This window comes from Dermacentor andersoni, chromosome 7 (genome assembly GCF_023375885.2).
Source record: "Dermacentor andersoni chromosome 7, qqDerAnde1_hic_scaffold, whole genome shotgun sequence".
Taxonomy (NCBI): Eukaryota; Metazoa; Arthropoda; class Arachnida; order Ixodida; family Ixodidae; genus Dermacentor; species Dermacentor andersoni.
In genome coordinates, this window is record NC_092820.1 from 105,185,498 (window position 1) to 105,203,703 (window position 18,206).

At 48.1% G+C, this 18,206-nt stretch overlaps 1 protein-coding gene across 3 annotated transcripts in view; it reads left to right on the forward strand.

Moving 5' to 3' along the window:
- LOC129385672 (uncharacterized) overlaps positions 1 to 18,206 on the forward strand; it is a 135,740-nt gene that overhangs the window by 79,966 nt on the left and 37,568 nt on the right. For all 3 annotated transcript variants that reach the window (XM_055072561.2, XM_055072562.2, XM_055072563.2), the window contains exons 6-7: positions 6,837 to 6,853; positions 15,136 to 15,197. In XM_055072561.2, the coding sequence (XP_054928536.1) occupies positions 6,837 to 6,853; positions 15,136 to 15,197 (79 nt within the window). The remainder of the gene's footprint in view (positions 1 to 6,836; positions 6,854 to 15,135; positions 15,198 to 18,206) is intronic.

Sequence of the window (18,206 nt, forward strand, 5' to 3'; positions counted from 1 at the left end):
GCATAGAAGCCGCTTGTGGGCGTGTAATGCGCAACTTCAGGCGGAGGTCTTGGCCTGGTGACGACGGCAGCGTAAGTGAGCGGAACTGTCGCTGAAGGTGGCTGATTAGCGAGAGGTAGTGCGTCGCTGACTTGTTCATGGATGACGCGCCGCAGTTCCGGGGACAAAGAGGACTCAGACGACTGGGTAGCAGGCAGCAGTGACAGTTGGCGCGCGATTTCTTCGCGAACAAATTGCTTGATTTGGTCGAGGAACGAAGAGTGGGCGGAAGCAGCACTAGAACTGTCAGGTAAAGCTGAAAGCGTGTCGTCCGGCGCGACAGCTCGGTGCGTGGTAAGGCGTTGTTTGCGGAGCTCATCGTAGCTCTGGCACAGTGTAATGACCTCGTCGATCGTTTGAGAATTTTTCGCCAAGAGCATTTGAAAGGCGTCATCCTCTATGCCCTTCATGACATTCTGGATCTTTTCAGAGTCGGGCATGGCTGGATTAATGCGCCGGCAAAGGTCAAATACGTCTTCGATGTAGCTGGTGAAGTTCTCACCCTTTTGCTGAGCGCGACCACGCAAGCGTTGTTCTGCGCGAAGCTTGCGCACAGCAGGGCAACCGAAGACTTCTTTGAAACAATGGGTAAATGCTGTCCAGGTGGAAAGGTTAGATTCATGATTCCGGAACCACAGATTCGCGACTCCAGAAAGATAGAAGATGACGTTAGTCAATTTGGCTTTCTCATCCCACTTGTTATGCGCACTCACGCGATCGTATGACGAGAGCCAATCCTCCACGTCATGGTCGTCGCCGCCGCTGAAGATCGGAGGATCACCGGAGCAGACGACAGGCGATGCCATGGGAGGATCGGGCTGCGCAGCGTCCTGAGACATAGCAGAAACGGTAGGGAGCGTCCGGCTGCGGAGTTCGAGATTTGGGAAGGGCCCCGCACCTCCACCAAATGTTAAGATGCGTTATAGTTCGATTGATTAGACGCTCAGATAGCAGAGCACGTAGCGAGAGGACACAGAGCTTCGGCAACAGACACAAGGCTTCCAACCAAGACGTTGTCATCGTCTTCCTCGAAGCAGTGCCTGCCGCGCGTTCTTCTCCAGTACAATATATATATATTGTTGCAGGAAGAAAGCAGGCTCACGAGTGTAAAATAATGTATATTTACAACTGAGGTTAATGGCGTTCAGGCAACTGCCAGACTTCGTCTTCCTCTAGTCCAATCCAACTTCTTCCTTCCCTTCACCGTAACATCACCCTCCCGGCGGACTAGCTCTGTCCCGGTGCAAGTTATAGAGCCTTACTTAATGTGGGGATATAGGGCTTCAGGCTGGCGACGTGAACAACATCGCTGGTGACGTTGGGAGGCACTGAAGGCTGACCGACTGGGGCGATCTCGTATGTCACGTCGGAGAGTTGGCGTAAGATCTGGTACGGACCAGAATAACGGGAAAGTAGTTTTTCCGACAAGCCGACGCGACGTGAAGGCGTCCAGAGAAGGACAGGGGAGCCAGGTGAAAAATGGGAGTCTCGGTGCCGAAGGTCGTAGCGTCGCTTTTGAGAAGCTCGCGAGACTGTGAGGCGTTGACGGGCGACTTCTCGGGCCTGGGCGGCTAAGTCAATAGCATCGCGAGCGTAACCAGTGCTGGGTGATTGCACTGCGGAAGATAGCAACGTGTCAAAGGGCAAGGTGGGGTCGCGGCCATACAACAGGTAAAATTGTGAAAATCCGGCAGTGTCGTGACGGGATCAGTTCTATGCGAAAGTGATGTATCGTAAAGCGACGTCCCAGTCGCGGTGATCGTCGGAAACGTGCGTGGCCAGCATTTCAGTTAGCGTGCGGTTGAGTCGCTCGATGAGGCCGTTCGTTTGAGGGTCGTACGCGGTAGCAATTCGGTGTTCTGTAGAACAGGAGCGGAGCAGATCATCGACGACCATCGATAGAAAGTAGCGGCCGCGATCTGTCAGCAACTGGTGAGGGGCGCCGTGGTGCAGGATGACGTCGTATAGTAAGAAGTCGGCGACATCTGTGGCACAGCTGGTTGGTAGCGCTCATGCGATGGCATATCTCGTGGCATAATCGGTTGCTACAGCAATCAGTTTGTTTCCTTTGATGGAAATTGGAAAGGGGCCAAGAAGGTCTAGGCCCACACGGAAGAAGGGCTCTGTAGGGATATCAATTGGTTGCAGCAAACCAGCGGGGGGCATAGCAGGCGTCTTCCGGAGCTGACACAGGTCGCAAGAAGCGACATAACGGCGCACAGAGCGATAAATCCCGGGCCAGAAGATGCCCAGATGTCCAGCAGTAGGAGCATCGTGAAGTTGCTGGAGCACGGCTAGTCCAAGGTGCTTGGGAACGACTAGGAGGAGCTCCGGGCCGTCAGGACGAACACTACAACGGTATAAAGTTCCATCGCGCAAGGTAAACATCCCGAGGGACGGGTCATTGGGCGAGGAGCTTAAGCGTTCCATAAGTGTTCGAAGAACAGAATCTTTGCGCTGCTCATCGCCAATATGCGGGAAGCCGGAGAGGGATAGAACACTGATGTCCGAGTATGCATCGGTATCGGAGTATGCATCGGTATGTACGGGATTGCGGGACAGGCAGTCAGCGTCATTATGCAGGCGCCCTGACTTATACATAATAGAATATGTATATTCCTGTAGACGCAATGCCCAACGTGCAAGTCGTCCAGTTGGGTCCTTCAAAGAGGAGAGCCAGCAGAGGGCGTTGTGATCGGTTACGACACAGACGCTCCGACCGAAAAGGTACGGCCGAAATTTCGCGACCGCCCATACGAGCGGGAGACATTCTCTCTCAGTAATGGAGTAATTTCACTCGGGCATGGAAAGAAGGCGGCTAGCGTAAGCAATGACACGGTCTTGGCCCTGTTGACGCTGATGCGAGGACTGCGCCGATGCCGTGACCACTCGCGTCAGTTCGTACTTCAGTGGGCGCAGAAGGGTCAAAGTGTGACTGAATTGGAGAAGTTGTAAGCTGGTCAATCAGGGTAGAGAAGGCTTTCTCCTGCAGTGGTCCCCAAGAGAAAGAGACGTCTTTCTTAAGAAGGTCAGTGAGAGGGTGAGCGATGTCGGCAAAATTTTTCACAAATCGCCGGAAATAAGAGCATAAGCCCAGAAACCTACGGACATCGTTTGTTCAACAAGGTACAGGAAAATTTCGCACGGTGTGAACTTTCTTTGGATCAGGTTGGATTGCGGCGGCGTTTACGAGATGGCCGAGCATGTTAATTTCACGGCGACCGAAATGGCACTTAGAGGAGTTTAGCTGGAAGCCAGCCCTGCGAAACACGGAGAGTATGGTTGTGAGGCGCCGCAGATGGCTCTCAAAGTTCGGCGAAAACACAATCACACCGTCGAGGTAACAGAGGCATGTAGACCACTTCAAGCCGCGAATGAGAGAGTCCATCATGCGCTCGAATGTAGCTGGCGCATTGCATAATCCAAAGGGCATAACTTTAAATTGGTACAGACCGTCCGGTGTGACGAAGGCGGTTTTCTCGCGGTCCGTTTCATCGACGCTAATCTGCAAATAGCCGGAGCGGAGGTCAATTGATGAAAAGTATTGGGATCCGTGAAGGCAGTCAAGAGCGTCATCAATGCGAGGCAGGGGATAAACATCCTTCTTTCCTATCCTGTTGAGGTGACGGTAGTCAGCGCAGAAGCGCCACGAGTTGTCTTTTTTTTAATAAGACAACCGGTGATGCCCACGGGCTACTGGAAGGTTCAATGATGTTCTTGTCCATTATCCTGTCTACCTCTTTCTGTATGATGGCCCTTTCTGTTGCGGAGACACGATATGGCCGCCTATGAATGTGGCTATCGTCACCGGTGTTGATGCGATGCGTGACAACAGATGTCTGGCCAAGTGGACGGTCAGCCATATCAAAGATGTCCCGATAAGATGACAGGAGGTGACGAAGAGCTGCTGTTTGCTCGGAAGGAAGGTCAGGGGCGATCATCTTAGAAACATCGTCCGCAGGCATCTAGTACGGAGGAGTGGGTGACAAAGGTCCGTTGGTACTGAGGAAGGATTCAGAGGTCAAAGAAGAAACCTCAGATTCTTCCAAAGGAGTAATATGCGCTATGGCGATACCATGTGGCATCACATGCGACGAAAATTCAAAATTGAGGATGGGCACGGGAGTGCAGTTTTCGCGGATCCGGATTAAGGTGCTCGGCAGGGCAATATTGCGCGACAAAACCACGCCAGTAAGCGGCGACACGACGTACTCACCATCAGGTACGGGAGGACAGGGCGTCAGGAGGACATTTGTAGCCGCCTGTGGAGACAGCCTTGCAAACTCAGCAGAAGATAAGCGGTGTGAAGCACAAGGTGTTGCGTCGGCAGGAAGCGGCAGGTCCAAGTGTACAACACCTGCGGAGCAGTCAATTTGGGCAGAGTGCTTCGAAAGGAAGTCGAGGCCGAGAATTATGTCGTGCGGACAGTGTTCAAGGACGATAAATATAGCAACGGTATAATGGCCCCCAATTGTCACACGTGCTGTGCACATTCCAAGCACAGATGAAGTACTTCCGTCGGCGACTCGCACAGTGCCCGGTATGGCGGGTGTCAGAACCTTTTTGAGCCTTCGGCGGAGAGCAGCGCTCATAACTGAAAGCTGCGCTCCTGTATCAACCAGAGATCTAACATGAACGCCATCAACTGTTACGGTGAAGGGAAGGAAGAAGTTGAATTGGACTAGAGGAAGACGAAATCTGGCAGTTGCCTGAACGCCATTAACCTCAGTGTCCAGTAAGTTTCCAGATGTAGGCAGGGTCAACAGAGGATTTGTGGGCCGGGTCGGAGTTGCAGCTTCACCTCCGGGAGCTGCACCACCTAGTTTCCCGAAGCGAAGCGACCGGTTGCATAAGAGGACGAAGAGCGGTGAACGAGAGGCGAACGGCACCTACGACCTTGCGGAGACGGGGAGCGGCTGGATCTTGGTGGAGCACTGTCGGCGTTGATGTTCCTAGTCGGCATATAGGGCGAAAAAGTACGATGGTCTGGTACTTGGCCGTAGTGACTCGGAGACGACCACCGAGGAGGCGACGACCAGTGGTTGCGGCAATGTCGGGCGATGTGTCCAATACCGGAACAATTAAAGCAGATGGGTGTATCATCCGCTGTGCACCAGTCAGCTGAGTTGCGACGGGGTGGCGGAAAGCTTTGCGTCTGGGAGCGAGCGGCCGGAGAAATCTGGTACGTGTTTGTATGGCGGACGGAGCAGAGAGATGGAATGCCCAAACTTGCTATTTCCTCCCGAACGACCGCTTGTATAAGGGAGATAGCGGGCATGCTTTCCCGACAGTCGGGACGAACTGTAGCCGGAGCCATGGCCTCAAGCTCACGGCGAACGATGCGCGTGATATCTTCCGGTCCTGCGGTATGAACGAACCGCGGCGCATCTTTGCAAGAAGATGTCGCGGCGGTATTGGGCAATCGGTCCAAAGTTAGAGCGACGCGGCGGCCCTTCGCTTGTTCGAAGCGCCGGCATTCCTTTACAATTGCATCCACAGTGGCACAATCCTTACACATCAGTTGATTGAAGGCATCGTCTGCAATACCTTTCAGTATGTGACCAATCTTGTCTGCCTCGGTCATGTTGTCATCAGCCTTGCGACAGAGGGCCAGCACATCCTGTATGTACATGACATAGGATTCTGTAGACGTCTGAGCGCGGCACGCAAGTTCTTTTTTTGCTGCCAGCTGACGACCGACAGGTCTGCCAAACAAGTCTCGCATTTTTTCTTCGCAGACATGCCAGCTCGTTAGGTCAGCTTCGTGTGTGTCGTACCATTGCTTCGCAGTTCCTCTTAGAATATCACGTTTGCTAATGTCATTGTTGGGTCCCACCTGTTGTTGTCGCGCACTCGCTCGTACATCGCAAGCCAGTCCTCGACGTCGGCGTTGCCAGTGCCACAAAATGTCCCTGGGTCCCGCGGATGAGTCAGGATGACCGTTGGCACGGGCTGTTGAGACGTTGTTGCTTGTGTCGGTTGATTTGCCATTGTGGCGGCAGGTAGATGACGGCCGCTGCGAACTTCCGTGATTGTACCCCGCACCTCCACCAAAATGTTGCAGGAAGAAAGCAGGCCCACGAGTGTAAAATAATGTATGTTTACAACTGAGTTTAATGGCGTTCAGGCGACTGCCAGACTTCGTCTTCCTCTAGTCCAATCCAACTTCTTCCTTCCTTTCACCTTAACGTCATATATTGTATTTATTGGGTTTTTGCTGTTCAGACAATTTTTAATATCTTGCGACAAATAGTATAATTCTGGCGATAGGTAATTAGCTTTCAGTTTCTGTTCTAGTAAAAGTTTTCTCGTAGGCTGTTTAAAGGATAATTTGCTGCTCTAAACTGATTTAGTGTTCGTGTTGCTATACATTTAGCACTGAACCGTACTGCACAGAACAATTAACAAAGCCTCCGTGCATATTCGCGTTGTTCCGCTACATTCGCCCTGTGAAGTTATTTGTACCGAGTAACAAGTTGAAGGAAACGAACGCATCTGCTGGCGCCGGAAGTGCCACCTCAACATAAATGCGTCTCAGGTGCGGCCAGTCAAATAAGCGTTTCTGCCAAATGTCCAAATTAGTCCGTATTCAATGGTCATAGGCACTTTGTGTAATATTGAAAGTAGTAGTTGTTATATTGAAGTAGTAGCGTATTGAAATAGCCTATATGATTCGCTTTCACGATGAAGAGCAGATGAATGTAACGCGAGCTTTCTATTTGTTGTTGTCAAGTGGAATGAAAGATTTCAAAATCCAGTAGTAAATCACGTTTTCTCTTATTGTCTTTCTTTTTCAGAGTAACTGGCTGAAAATGTAAGTGCTCTTACCATCACATCGCTGGTATTCATGACATGACTGGTACATCGAAACGGTAGTCCTTTATGAAAGGGAAGACGCGATGACATAGCCTATGACCTGCGGAGGCTGCTTAGGTCGCCAGCAAGTGGCAGCAATGGGAAGCACGTCAACTTGTGGGTTCATCCATTGGGGGCCAGAATAACCAGGCATCGCCGATAGGCAAGCGCCAGCTTTAGAAGTATCTGAACAACCCTGCGCATGACTGCTGCTCAAAGACTAGGGAATGCAGCGCAGCGTCTGCTGTTTGCAAACCGCGCTGAGTACGGAAGCGTACTGGAAGCATAGAAGTGGTAACATGCACCCGGTAGTTATTAAAGGGACACTAAACTTAAAAATAATTTCTTCTGCATCAGTAAATTACCGTTCTACAACACCAAAAACACTACTCTTACAAGGATAAGACGTTTGGTAAGCCAGAAAAAGCGCAAGAACGAAATACGGGTGGCGACGCTTAGTTAAGTTCCCGCACCTGGGGGCTGTGACGTCTTGGATTTTGATGGCATGTTCTAGGGCCTACTAATTATATATAGCGGTACAGATTGACTACATTGTGTTCTAAAGGAACCAAATATTAAACCTGGCAGGTTTCGGGAACCTTTATTCAGCCAACGCGGCCCAAATGCGAAAACATAATTTGGAATCCCTGACGTCAGGGTGACGTACCGGCGCTGGGGTTTCGGCGTGAAATTCAAATACTGATAGTTGTACCTTCATTTCCTTATCTAACAATCAAACATTTTTTTAAATGACTACCTGCAGGGTTCTCAAACAATCCTCCATTGGTCTAAACTGATTTATTGTTTCGCTTTAGTGTTCCTTTAAATACTCCCAGCGTGTATTAGTGCGTACGCGTACTTGGGCTACTTCACTCGGGACTCTACCCGTCCGTCCGTCCAATTGTTTCGCTTAAATGCATGGCAAGGTGCACTGCATGCATAGGAATACATGAGGTCCTACGGAGGTATACCGGTCGGGTGACCGTTTTTAAGTGTTATGCAATTTTTTTTAATGGCCTATAGCAGGTAGCATTACTCATGTCCTTGAGGTGGAAAATTCGAAGAGGCGTTCATTACTAGTACGAGAAATAGAAACACGTACTCATCTAATTAACAAAAAAACACTAATTAACTTCCTAGCTAATTACTTTATGGCACATAATCTAAGCTACGAATGGAAGCCGGTGAGCATGCAAGACACATCTACCTTAAATGAATTTCGAGGACGATACCAGTTTCGAGATATCATTTCCCTAAGTGTGGGATGACATACATTGACGTTCCAGTTGCTTTTGTGCTTCAATGCATAAAACAGCGTTTTATTGAATAGAAATTGGAACAACATTGGACTTTAGTGCATTTGATGGCGTATATTTCCAAACTAACCTCCTTCTGGGAATTAATTCTATTATCACCTTGCAAGCTCACAGGCTACAATTCGTAAATTGCAATATGTGCCGTAAGCTAAATAAATCAAAAGATAGGTAGCGGCTATTTGTTTGTTAGTTAAATATGTGTTTCTATTGATCCTGCAAGCATTGTCCGCCTCTCAGAATATTACAGCTTAATAAGAAGAATTGTGTTATCTGTAAAATGCAATATTTATATCTACCACAAAACTTTAATATGATCACCCCATTTATTAGAATACCTTATGATTGCATATGACAACTGATGATTTACCACTATGACTAAAATTAAACGGGCAGAGATATGAGGCGAAATGAGACCGTGTTTACTATTCAGAAATATGGCCGGTGCAACCAGTATGGTGGAACGTTAGGCTAAACCCACTACGCCGTACCTTTCGTCTTGTTGATGATCGTCTTCTTTTTCACTGTCGTCAGACCGCGACATGAACCCCGGCGGCGCAAGCGCCGACCGACACCTGTTAGATGGCGGCCTCATGGCATGGCTTGAGACGACCCACGCGGACAAAATGAGATAAGGTGAAAGAGGAGGAAGCATCGGCTGGACAATTTTCATAAGTGACATACCTGACTTGTCGGAAAACGCGCTAAGGGCCAGAATAGCGAGAGAGCTGTTTTTTTCCGACATGCCCACATGCCCTGAAGGAGACCATAGGAGGACGAGGTCGCCACCAGATAACTGGACATAATGATGACGGTAGTCGCTTGCGACTCAGAAAGGCGACGGTGAGCAATCTAGCTTGCCCTAGCGGATGTCCCTATGGCACCGCGAGTGTACTCAGACGGGGACTCGAGAGCTGTTGGCAGGAACATATTGAAAGGCAATGTGGAGTGACGTCCAAAAAGGAGATAGAAGGGCGAGAGTGGTGCCGTGACGTGACGCGTTGTACGCGAACGCCACAAATGGAAGGGCGGCTCCCAGTCAAGAAGATCTGAGGAGAAGCACATCGAGAAGATGGCGTCTTGCGAAAGAAGTCTGGGACATCTGCAATGCAATGGGTACGGATGACTAGTGTGATGGCGTAGCAGGTTGAAGAATCCTTTGCGATAACGATTCACTAATTCCCCAGCCAGCAGTTGGGATATCACAGAGTTGCGCGAGTGCAGTCACCCGGAGATGTGAGGGAATGGCTAGCAGCAGTTCCTGTCCTTCTGCAGGGTCGCATAATTCTGCGGTACAATATGCCGTGCACAATGAGGAACATGTGTAATGAAGGGTCTGATTGGGCAAACCGGAGGCGGCTGATGAGGTCGCACAAAGGTGTATCACGTTCTTGCTACTCACCGATGTCGCAGAAGGCGGAGTGGCAGAACATTTCAGCAAGTGCATCACGGGAGTCGGGAGCATTGACGGGACGCCGTGAAAAGCAATCTGCATCCTGGTAGAGCCTACTGGACTTATACACGAATGTACAGGTGAATTCAAGAAGACTTAGTGCCGGTCGTAGGCAACCCGTTGGATCTTTAGGTGTCGAGAGCCAACAGAGAGCTTGATGATCAGTGGGGACAGTGAAAGGTCGACCAGTACGACTGAAATTTAGCCACTGCTTAATCGCACTCGCGCTCTGCAATGGAGGAATGCCGTTCAACTTGTGAAAGCAGGCGACTTGTGTTCGCAATAACTCTGGTCATACTCACGTTGACACAGAGCTCAAAAAGCACCAATTCTACAGCCACTAGCACCTGTATGGACTTCTATTGGGGCAGATGGGTTGAAGTAAGCGAGAATTGGCCCAGTAGTGAGCAGGGTGATAAGGCGTTGAAGTGAGTGGCTTGGTGATAGCCCCATGAAAAAGAGTCGCTGTTCTTGAGAAGGTCATTCAGTGGCCGAGCAATGTACGCGAAATGTCCAACATATCGACGCAGATAAGAGCACAAGACTACAAAGCTGCGGACGTCGTAGGCACAGGTCAGTGCAGGAAAATAAACAGCTAAGACTCTCGTAGGATCAGAGCGGACGCCAGATGAGTTCATTAGATGACGGAGGATAGTGACTCGGCAACAACCAAAGCTGTGCAAGTGCGTGTCCATCATGCGGTCTAAGGTGGCTGGAGCATTGCACAAGCCGAACGACATGACTCGAACTAATGCGGTCTTTTAATGGTCTATGTCATCCACGGCAATTTGCCAGTAACCTGAGTGCAGGCATATTGATGAAAAATACGTCGCGTCGTGTAGGCAATCCAACGCGTCGTCTATGTGTGTCAGGGGATAGACACCCATCTTTGCTAGGTTGCTTAGATGTCGGCAATCTATACAGTATCCCCAAGTGTTTTCCATCTTTTTCTTCTAGACAACAGGAGTAGCCCACGGGCTCTTTTACGGTTCAATAATAGCCTTGGTAAGCATCTTATCAACCTTTTGTTGCATCAATCGGCAATAGGTATATGACCCGCGATAGGGCTCTCTGTAAATAGGTGGTGCGTCGCCGGTATGCATGCGATGCTGCACAAGGGAGCTTTGTCCGAAAGGGCGACCGCTAATGTCCAAAACGTCAGAATAAGACGCAAGTAGGTGACGAGGGTGGTCGGCGGTTGTGGGTAGAAGGCCCACGGCTTTTGTCTTAGTAACGCCGTCGGCGCTGTAGATGACGTTGCAGAATGAGCTATGCAGGCGGTGGTATAGTTGGCGGAAGACGAATGAAGCGAGGGAGAAGAAAGTTTGTACTCGTGCAACGGCGACAGTGCGGCTAGAGAGATGTCTTTGGGCAGTGGTTGAGAGCAAAATTCGAAATTCGGAAGAGGAAGATAAGTTTTATGAGCCGATATGGCCACAATGGTGTGAGGAAACGACACACCATGCGAATGTAAGGCACTAATGCCGGGAGTGACAGCATAGTCACCATCTCGTACACAGGGGTTGGACGTAGCAGTGATACAGGTCAGCGCCTGCAGTGGTAGACGAACAAAGTAGGCACAACAGAGCTGGTTCTGCACTGTGTCGGAAAGGACGGTAACATCAGGCAAATCAAGTTCGACTGCACGAGCATTCAATTATAGATGAGTGAATAGATAAGAAATTACGACTTAGGATGACGTCTGGAGGGCAATTGCCAAGTGCCTGGAACAGATATGTAGCGACCGGCAACGCTGACACGAGCGGTACGCATACGCATCAGCGACTCCTACAACACAGGACTCGGCAAATGTGAGCACTTTCTTGAGCTGTTTCCGGAGATCACAGTTCATGACTGAGATGTGGGCGCCGGTCTCGATCATGTCAGTTAACGGTAGGGCATCAACTTCCAGAGTGATTAGGTTCTGATTAGCCGGCAAGCTAAGGAGAGGATTTGCAAGTCCACGTCCAATGCAGCGTTACCTCCTGGCACTGCGTTCGTAGATTTCCAGGGAGTGCGCGTACAAAATGGTGCGGCGACGTAAAACTACGCGGCGGAAGCGAGCATGACCGACGATCGTGCGGTGACGGCGAACTACTCGACTGTGTGGTGGACGCAGAATGGACACGGCACGGTATTTCGGGTCATGGGGAGCGTCAAATTGCGGGCGTAGGTTATCATTGTGGCGGTAGTAAAATTTGGAGTGCCAAGACGAGGGCTGACGATGGGGCAACAGTCGGAAGGATACGGGCATGTCCTCGTGTGTTCGCCATTGGGCTGGATCTTACGGAGTCTAAACGTCGGATGAGGTTGATAAAAAGGGGCAGTAGGTCTATACAAAGGGTAGGTTATGGAGCGCACGGATTGAATGCCTGCGTTTAGTAGTTCTTCGCGTACCTGGATGAGACAGATCGCCTGCAGAGCCTCCTCTGAAAAGGATAGAAAAGAAGATGGCGATGCAGCCTCGATTTCGTGCCGCACAATTCTGACAACGCTATTCGTAGTGGACGAATTATCGTCTTTGCAGGACGACGTAGCCGCAGTGTTGGAAAGCCCCACGAACTGTCGGGCGATTCAACGGCTCTTGGCGACTTGGAAACTCCCGCACTCATAGATCGTTTCGTCAGTTGTCGAGCACTCTTTAAAAACGATAAGCTAAGCGCATGATTAGCGATGTTTTTATGAAAATGCCTCACTTTCACAGCCTCGGGCATAATGGTATCAACACGGCAGTAAAGAGCTAGGACATCAAGGATGTGCGCAATGTACGACGGTGTAGCCGTCGAATACGGACTGGATAGGTGTTTCGCAGCAGCAGTCTAGGGACCAGCGAGCTTTCCAAAGAGGTCACATGGTTTTTGCCTACATGAGTTCCAGCTGGTCAGCTCTTGTTCGTGTAGAGCATACCAGGTTCGTACTGGTCCCTCCAGGTAGGAAAGATCTGCGAGCATCACCATCGGGCATCAGTGATTGTATGCAGCGACGCGTTCGTATATGCCAGACCATTCTTCGACGTCGACGCTGTCGGTGCCCAAGGTCGCGCGGATGGGTCAAAACAACTCACGATTGCGGCGTCAAGGATGTTGACGGCCCGGGCGTTGACGCCGTGCTCGACCCAGCGGCCTGGTCGTCAGTCAGCATTGTAGGATGGCCGAGCAATAAGCCCGTTGCGGAAGTCCCTCTTGTGCAGTTTCCAGCACCTCCATCAAAAGTGAAACGGGCTGAAATATGAGGTTAAATTGGACCATGTCTACTATTTCGATGATATGGCCGGTACAACCAGTGTGGTTGTAAATTAAATTAAATTATGAGGGTTTACGTGCCAAAACCACTTTCTGATTAAGAGGCACGCCGTAGTGGAGGACTCCGGAAATTTCGACCACCTGGGGTTCTTTAACGTGCACCTAAATCTAAGCACACGGGTGTTTTCGCATTTCGCCCCCATCGAAATGCGGCCGCCGTAGCCGGGATTCGATCCCGCGACCTCGTGCTCAGCAGCCTAACACCATAGCCAGTGAGCAACCACGGCGGGTCAGTGTGGTTGTGAGCTAGCGCCCACTACGCCGTCTCTTTCGTCTTGTTGGTGAACGTCGTTTTTGTCACTCTCATGACGCTGTGACGATATATTGTGTACTTAAGAGGTGTAATGGTAATTAAAGTTAACAAACACTAACAGCATTAAGTACGATAAAATTAGCAATACTTCAAACCATAAATGATGTTAATCAAGTACAGTGCAACTAAGTAAAATAATTTATTTCAAGTTATTACACAAAACAAGAGAAAATAAGATTAAATTGAAGGAGCACAATTGACAATAATTAAGGGTGCTTGAGATTAGTTCGACCAAATTAGGTAAACATAATTATTAATAGATTACTAATACAAGCGTATCAATGATGCTATAATTTAGGCCTAATAAATTAAGCAGTTAAGGAATGTCATTTTAAAAACAACTAAGTCTTATAATTATTGGCCGGATTAATTAGGTTTAGTTACCTAATAGTAGTTACCTAAGTAGATGTATTCACTTACGTTGGTAAGGGAATACATCTGCTTAGGGCAGGTGGGGACCGCGGATCCGCATCATGAGTCTGGAATAATCAGAAGAATAAGAATGGGCTGGGGTGCGTTTGAAGGCATTCTCAGACCATGAACAGCAGGTTGCCATTATCCCTCAAGAGAAAAGTGCATAGCAGCTGTGTCTTACCAGTACTAATCTACGGGGCAGAAACCTGGAGGCTAACGAAAAGGGTTCTACTTAAATTGAGGACGACGCCACGAGCTATGGAAAGAAGAATGATGGGTGTAACGTTAAGGGAGAAGAAAAGAGCAGATTGGGTGAGCGAACAAACGTGAGTTGACGACATCCTAGTTGATATCAAGAAAAATAAATGGGCATGGGCAGGACATGTAACGAGGAGAGAAGATAACCGATGGTCGTTAAGGGTTACGGACTGGATTCCAGGGGAAGGCAAGCGTAGCAGGGGGCGGCAGAAAGTTAGGTGGGCGGATGAAATCAAGAAGTTTGCAGGGACGACATGGTCACAATTTGTACATGACCGGGGTAGTGGGAGAAGTATGGGAGAGGCCTTTGCCCTGCAGTGGGCGTGACCAGGCTGATGATGATGATGAGTTACCCAAGCCAAACTTTCACCTGAGTGCATTGCTCTCACCTAAACTGCTCCAAATCAGGTGAAGTATATTCACACTATGCGGGGAAGTAGGAAGCCCGAGATGCACACTGAAAGAAAGTATGCAGAAACTCCACTGGATTTGTCTAAGTATGCAGAAGCATGCCCCGAAATTTCACTTTGCCATACCGCGAACATTAAGTTGGCCCACCGCCTAATTTAAGTTGGGCCGTCCCCAATTTATAAGTTAGCCTACCCTCAAATTTCAAGCTGTGAGACCGGGCTAGGTGGTATTTCGTAATATTATAACCAACGCGAAAGTTGACAGGGAACACAAAAAGAAGCGATAAGAACTCTCAACTGGCGTTTATTAGAAGCAAGTATGAATATACAGGGTGTCCCAGCTAACTTTAGCCAGAGCATAAAAATATGCGAATACCACGTAGCTGAATTGAACCAAGGTAATGTTGTTTTCCGTCGCTTGGAGATACTCAAATTATTTTTTCATTCTGCCAAATTATATTATTAGTCTTCATTAATTAATGCACTTCTCAAATATTAAATATACATGAATATACTCAATGAAATAGTTGTAGAGCGACATAAAAAACTCCCTATACAGCTTGCTTTTGCTCAATACGGGCTATATAAAGGTGTTTTTCCACAGCGTGAAAAAGCCCTCGAATACACGCAAAGTGCTTGGAGCGGCAAGTCGCGCGGCAATGTTGCGGGAATTTGCGGGTTCCTTTTCTTTTAACAGGATATGAGGATCTGCAGGAATGCAGATAAGAGTCCTCTAGTAAATCTGTACGATTTTTAACCTATACGATAAATCTTTCAGGCACTTTGACCTAAGGTTCTACACCTCGAGCCACTATGGCGAAAAACTGCTAGTCAAAGATGGTAAGATTTGACAGAATTTTCAACATCATACTTCTGAGCGTATGCAAATTATCTGTACTATCATTCACAGCTGAGCACAAAATAAATGCTCTCCACCTAAAACAAAAAAAAATGCACGAATTGAAAAACAAGCAACAATAATCACGAGGGGCATTCATAAATTTCGTGATGTCGGTACCGTAATAGAAAACGTCTCACTGCCCGTGTTTCAACCATACTGTGGACGCTGCCTAGTTTGTTTTCATGCCCTCCTCCGATCCCCCCCCCCCCCCCCGTCCCATAGAAATGTGCTCATGTACGCAAGGCACAACTTGGTATTCCGCTAAAGCCAAAGAGACGTGTGTTCACGTGCTCCAAATTCATGGTGCATATACAAGAAACTTCATGAGCGTCCCTTGTGACTTAACAGACTTCCATCAGTCTTAAAGCATCAGGCTTAAGTATCATAACATGCGTCTTGCAGCTTGAACGGTTCGGAAATGGTCGCGAGCTTTTGCAAAGCAATCTATCGAGAAGGAACACAGCGAATAAATTACTAGAAGAGTTTGAAAAATGCACCAGTGCCTAGCACAGCACTACAATTAGCAAAATAATTTAGCAGATATGCATGCAAACGCTTATTAGGCATAGATCGATAACAGCGACAGCTGAGAGTAAAGCTCGGAAAGCTTGCAGGAGCTTCTGCAGTAATCACGCAGGCAACTGACGATGGTTGGTAACGCTGAGAAGGCTATCACCGCCGCTGACTGCAGCACCTGTCCACTATATTAGGACTCATTCTAAATTTGGCGATATTTGTGGGCTTTACTATGTTTCATCCTACACCATTTAGTGCTTTTGCTATTTTATTTACACAAGGTCTACTCGGTTCCAGCAAATTTTCCCCACGATATATTTTTCTCGTCTGCTTGGCATTGCAGAAAAGCTACGGAAGCGAAACTCGCACAAGCAATAACAATCCTGCTAAACAATCATAGGTGCTCCTTCGCGTTGCCTAATGCTGGGAAAGAGAAAGCATACAATTTTTTTTGCTTTTGAACCGCAAGTTACAGATAGAATAGGCGAGTGACCGCTGGAAGTGACTTATTTTCTGCTTTTCACTTCCATGTTTGGGCAAATGTGAAACTGTCGCAACTGGGAGCTACACCAGTTGAGTATCTGTTACAACAAGTCGAAAGCGCTGTCAAACACAGCCCAACTACTTGCTGAAGTAACACATGCATACCTGCCAACTCTCCCAAAACTTTCGTAACATTTACGTATCATTAGAGCTCAGTTTACGATTGTACGAACGCTGCATCAAGCTTCACGAAAGATGTGTTCACCAACATTTGTCGTTCAATAATCCTATACCGTTGGAAGTATTGTGATGGTGGAAGGAATCCAAGATGGTGCTTGCACATTCACATTTTACACGTCAGTTCTGAAACAAGTGAAATTGGCAACACCAGAGTCACTGGAAAAAAATGGCCTAAAACACTGCGTTGCTTGTGCAATCATGGTTAACAAAGTACGTATGGATGCCTGAACGTTCATGGGTTGAGGAAAAGCGCTTCAGCAATATGCCTGCTATTCCACTCATCGCCCTCCCCGCGCTTTCAGGTTATTACATGTTTCAATATTCGCGGCTTGGCAAGTATGCTTATGTGAACAAGCTCCGCCCTCGTAGCTTTTTTCTTTATTGTCACGTCATGCTGTACGCCGCTGTAATATAGCGAGAACGCGCTTTGATGAGCTAGTTGGTATGACTTTGAAAGCGTATTTATCTTAAGTCGTGTTCTTAGTGCTATTCGCTTTAAAGAATAGTGCGGATGCAATTTACTAGTAATTGCTAGAGAAACGCGTTAGCATTACCTCGCACCACTTTGGTAATCCAGAGTCTCCTTATTCCGCGTTCATCACATTCCAAAGTATTGTTCAGCAGCTCAATCCACACATGTCCTGCCTCTTCGAGGAGCGAAGTGTAACTTACAGGGGCCTGGAGCATACGACTGGCAGTTGCACTACACATACATACATACATACATACATACATACATACATACATACATACATACATACATACATACATACATACATGCATACATACATACATACATATATACACACACACACACACACATACATACATACACACATACATACATACATACATACATACATACATACATACATACATTCAAAAAGTACTTGCTCGCGTTTTTTTATTAGCCAAAATAAGGTACATACAGGTTTTTACAAATATAGGTGCTATTCTACGTACCTACGTACACAGTGAATTCATGCTGTGTTTCTGTGGGACGGCGCAGCCTTGTGAAGATTAAATACAGTTACTTGCCTGCTGGTTGCTCGTGTTATTTGGTTTCAGAAGTGGGGCACCGCAATCACGGCAAAGCTTCACGGGCGCAATCCGCAGCAGGAATACTGCACTTCTCATGCATATTATGGTGTGTTGGTTACAATCGTGTTCGTGAAAGCGTTGCTTGCATAAGGGGCAAAGCCAGAAAGAAGCACTGTGTGCGAGCAAGTACACATGCAATGATGCAAACCTGCACACGGCTCGTACGGACTGGCTCTCGGGTGAACGGGCGCATTTATACGACAGACGATTGGGTTAAGCAGGGCTTACACCGAGATAAAAGGCTGAGTATCGCTGCTAGACGAGCAAGTCATGGAATGTTATTGCAAAGAATATTTACTAAGCTTGAAGGACGTGTAGGTGCTAAGTGGTGGTTTATCAGGAGTTGCTTGCTCGGAGGGGAAGCGGAACACAAGAAGGTGCACTCATTGGTATGGACACCCCCATGCGCTATAGTGTCATAAATACGCCACTAATGCAACAAGAGTTGTAAATTATTTACAACACTGAGTAGCCTACGAAGAGAAAATAGTGTCTCACAGTAGTAAAGCAATGATAAATGTATTGCATACATTGTGCATGCTACAGCGGGGAACGGCACTTCAAGGTGCACAAGTTTTTGCACTGGTGTATTGGTGCACAAACCCTGT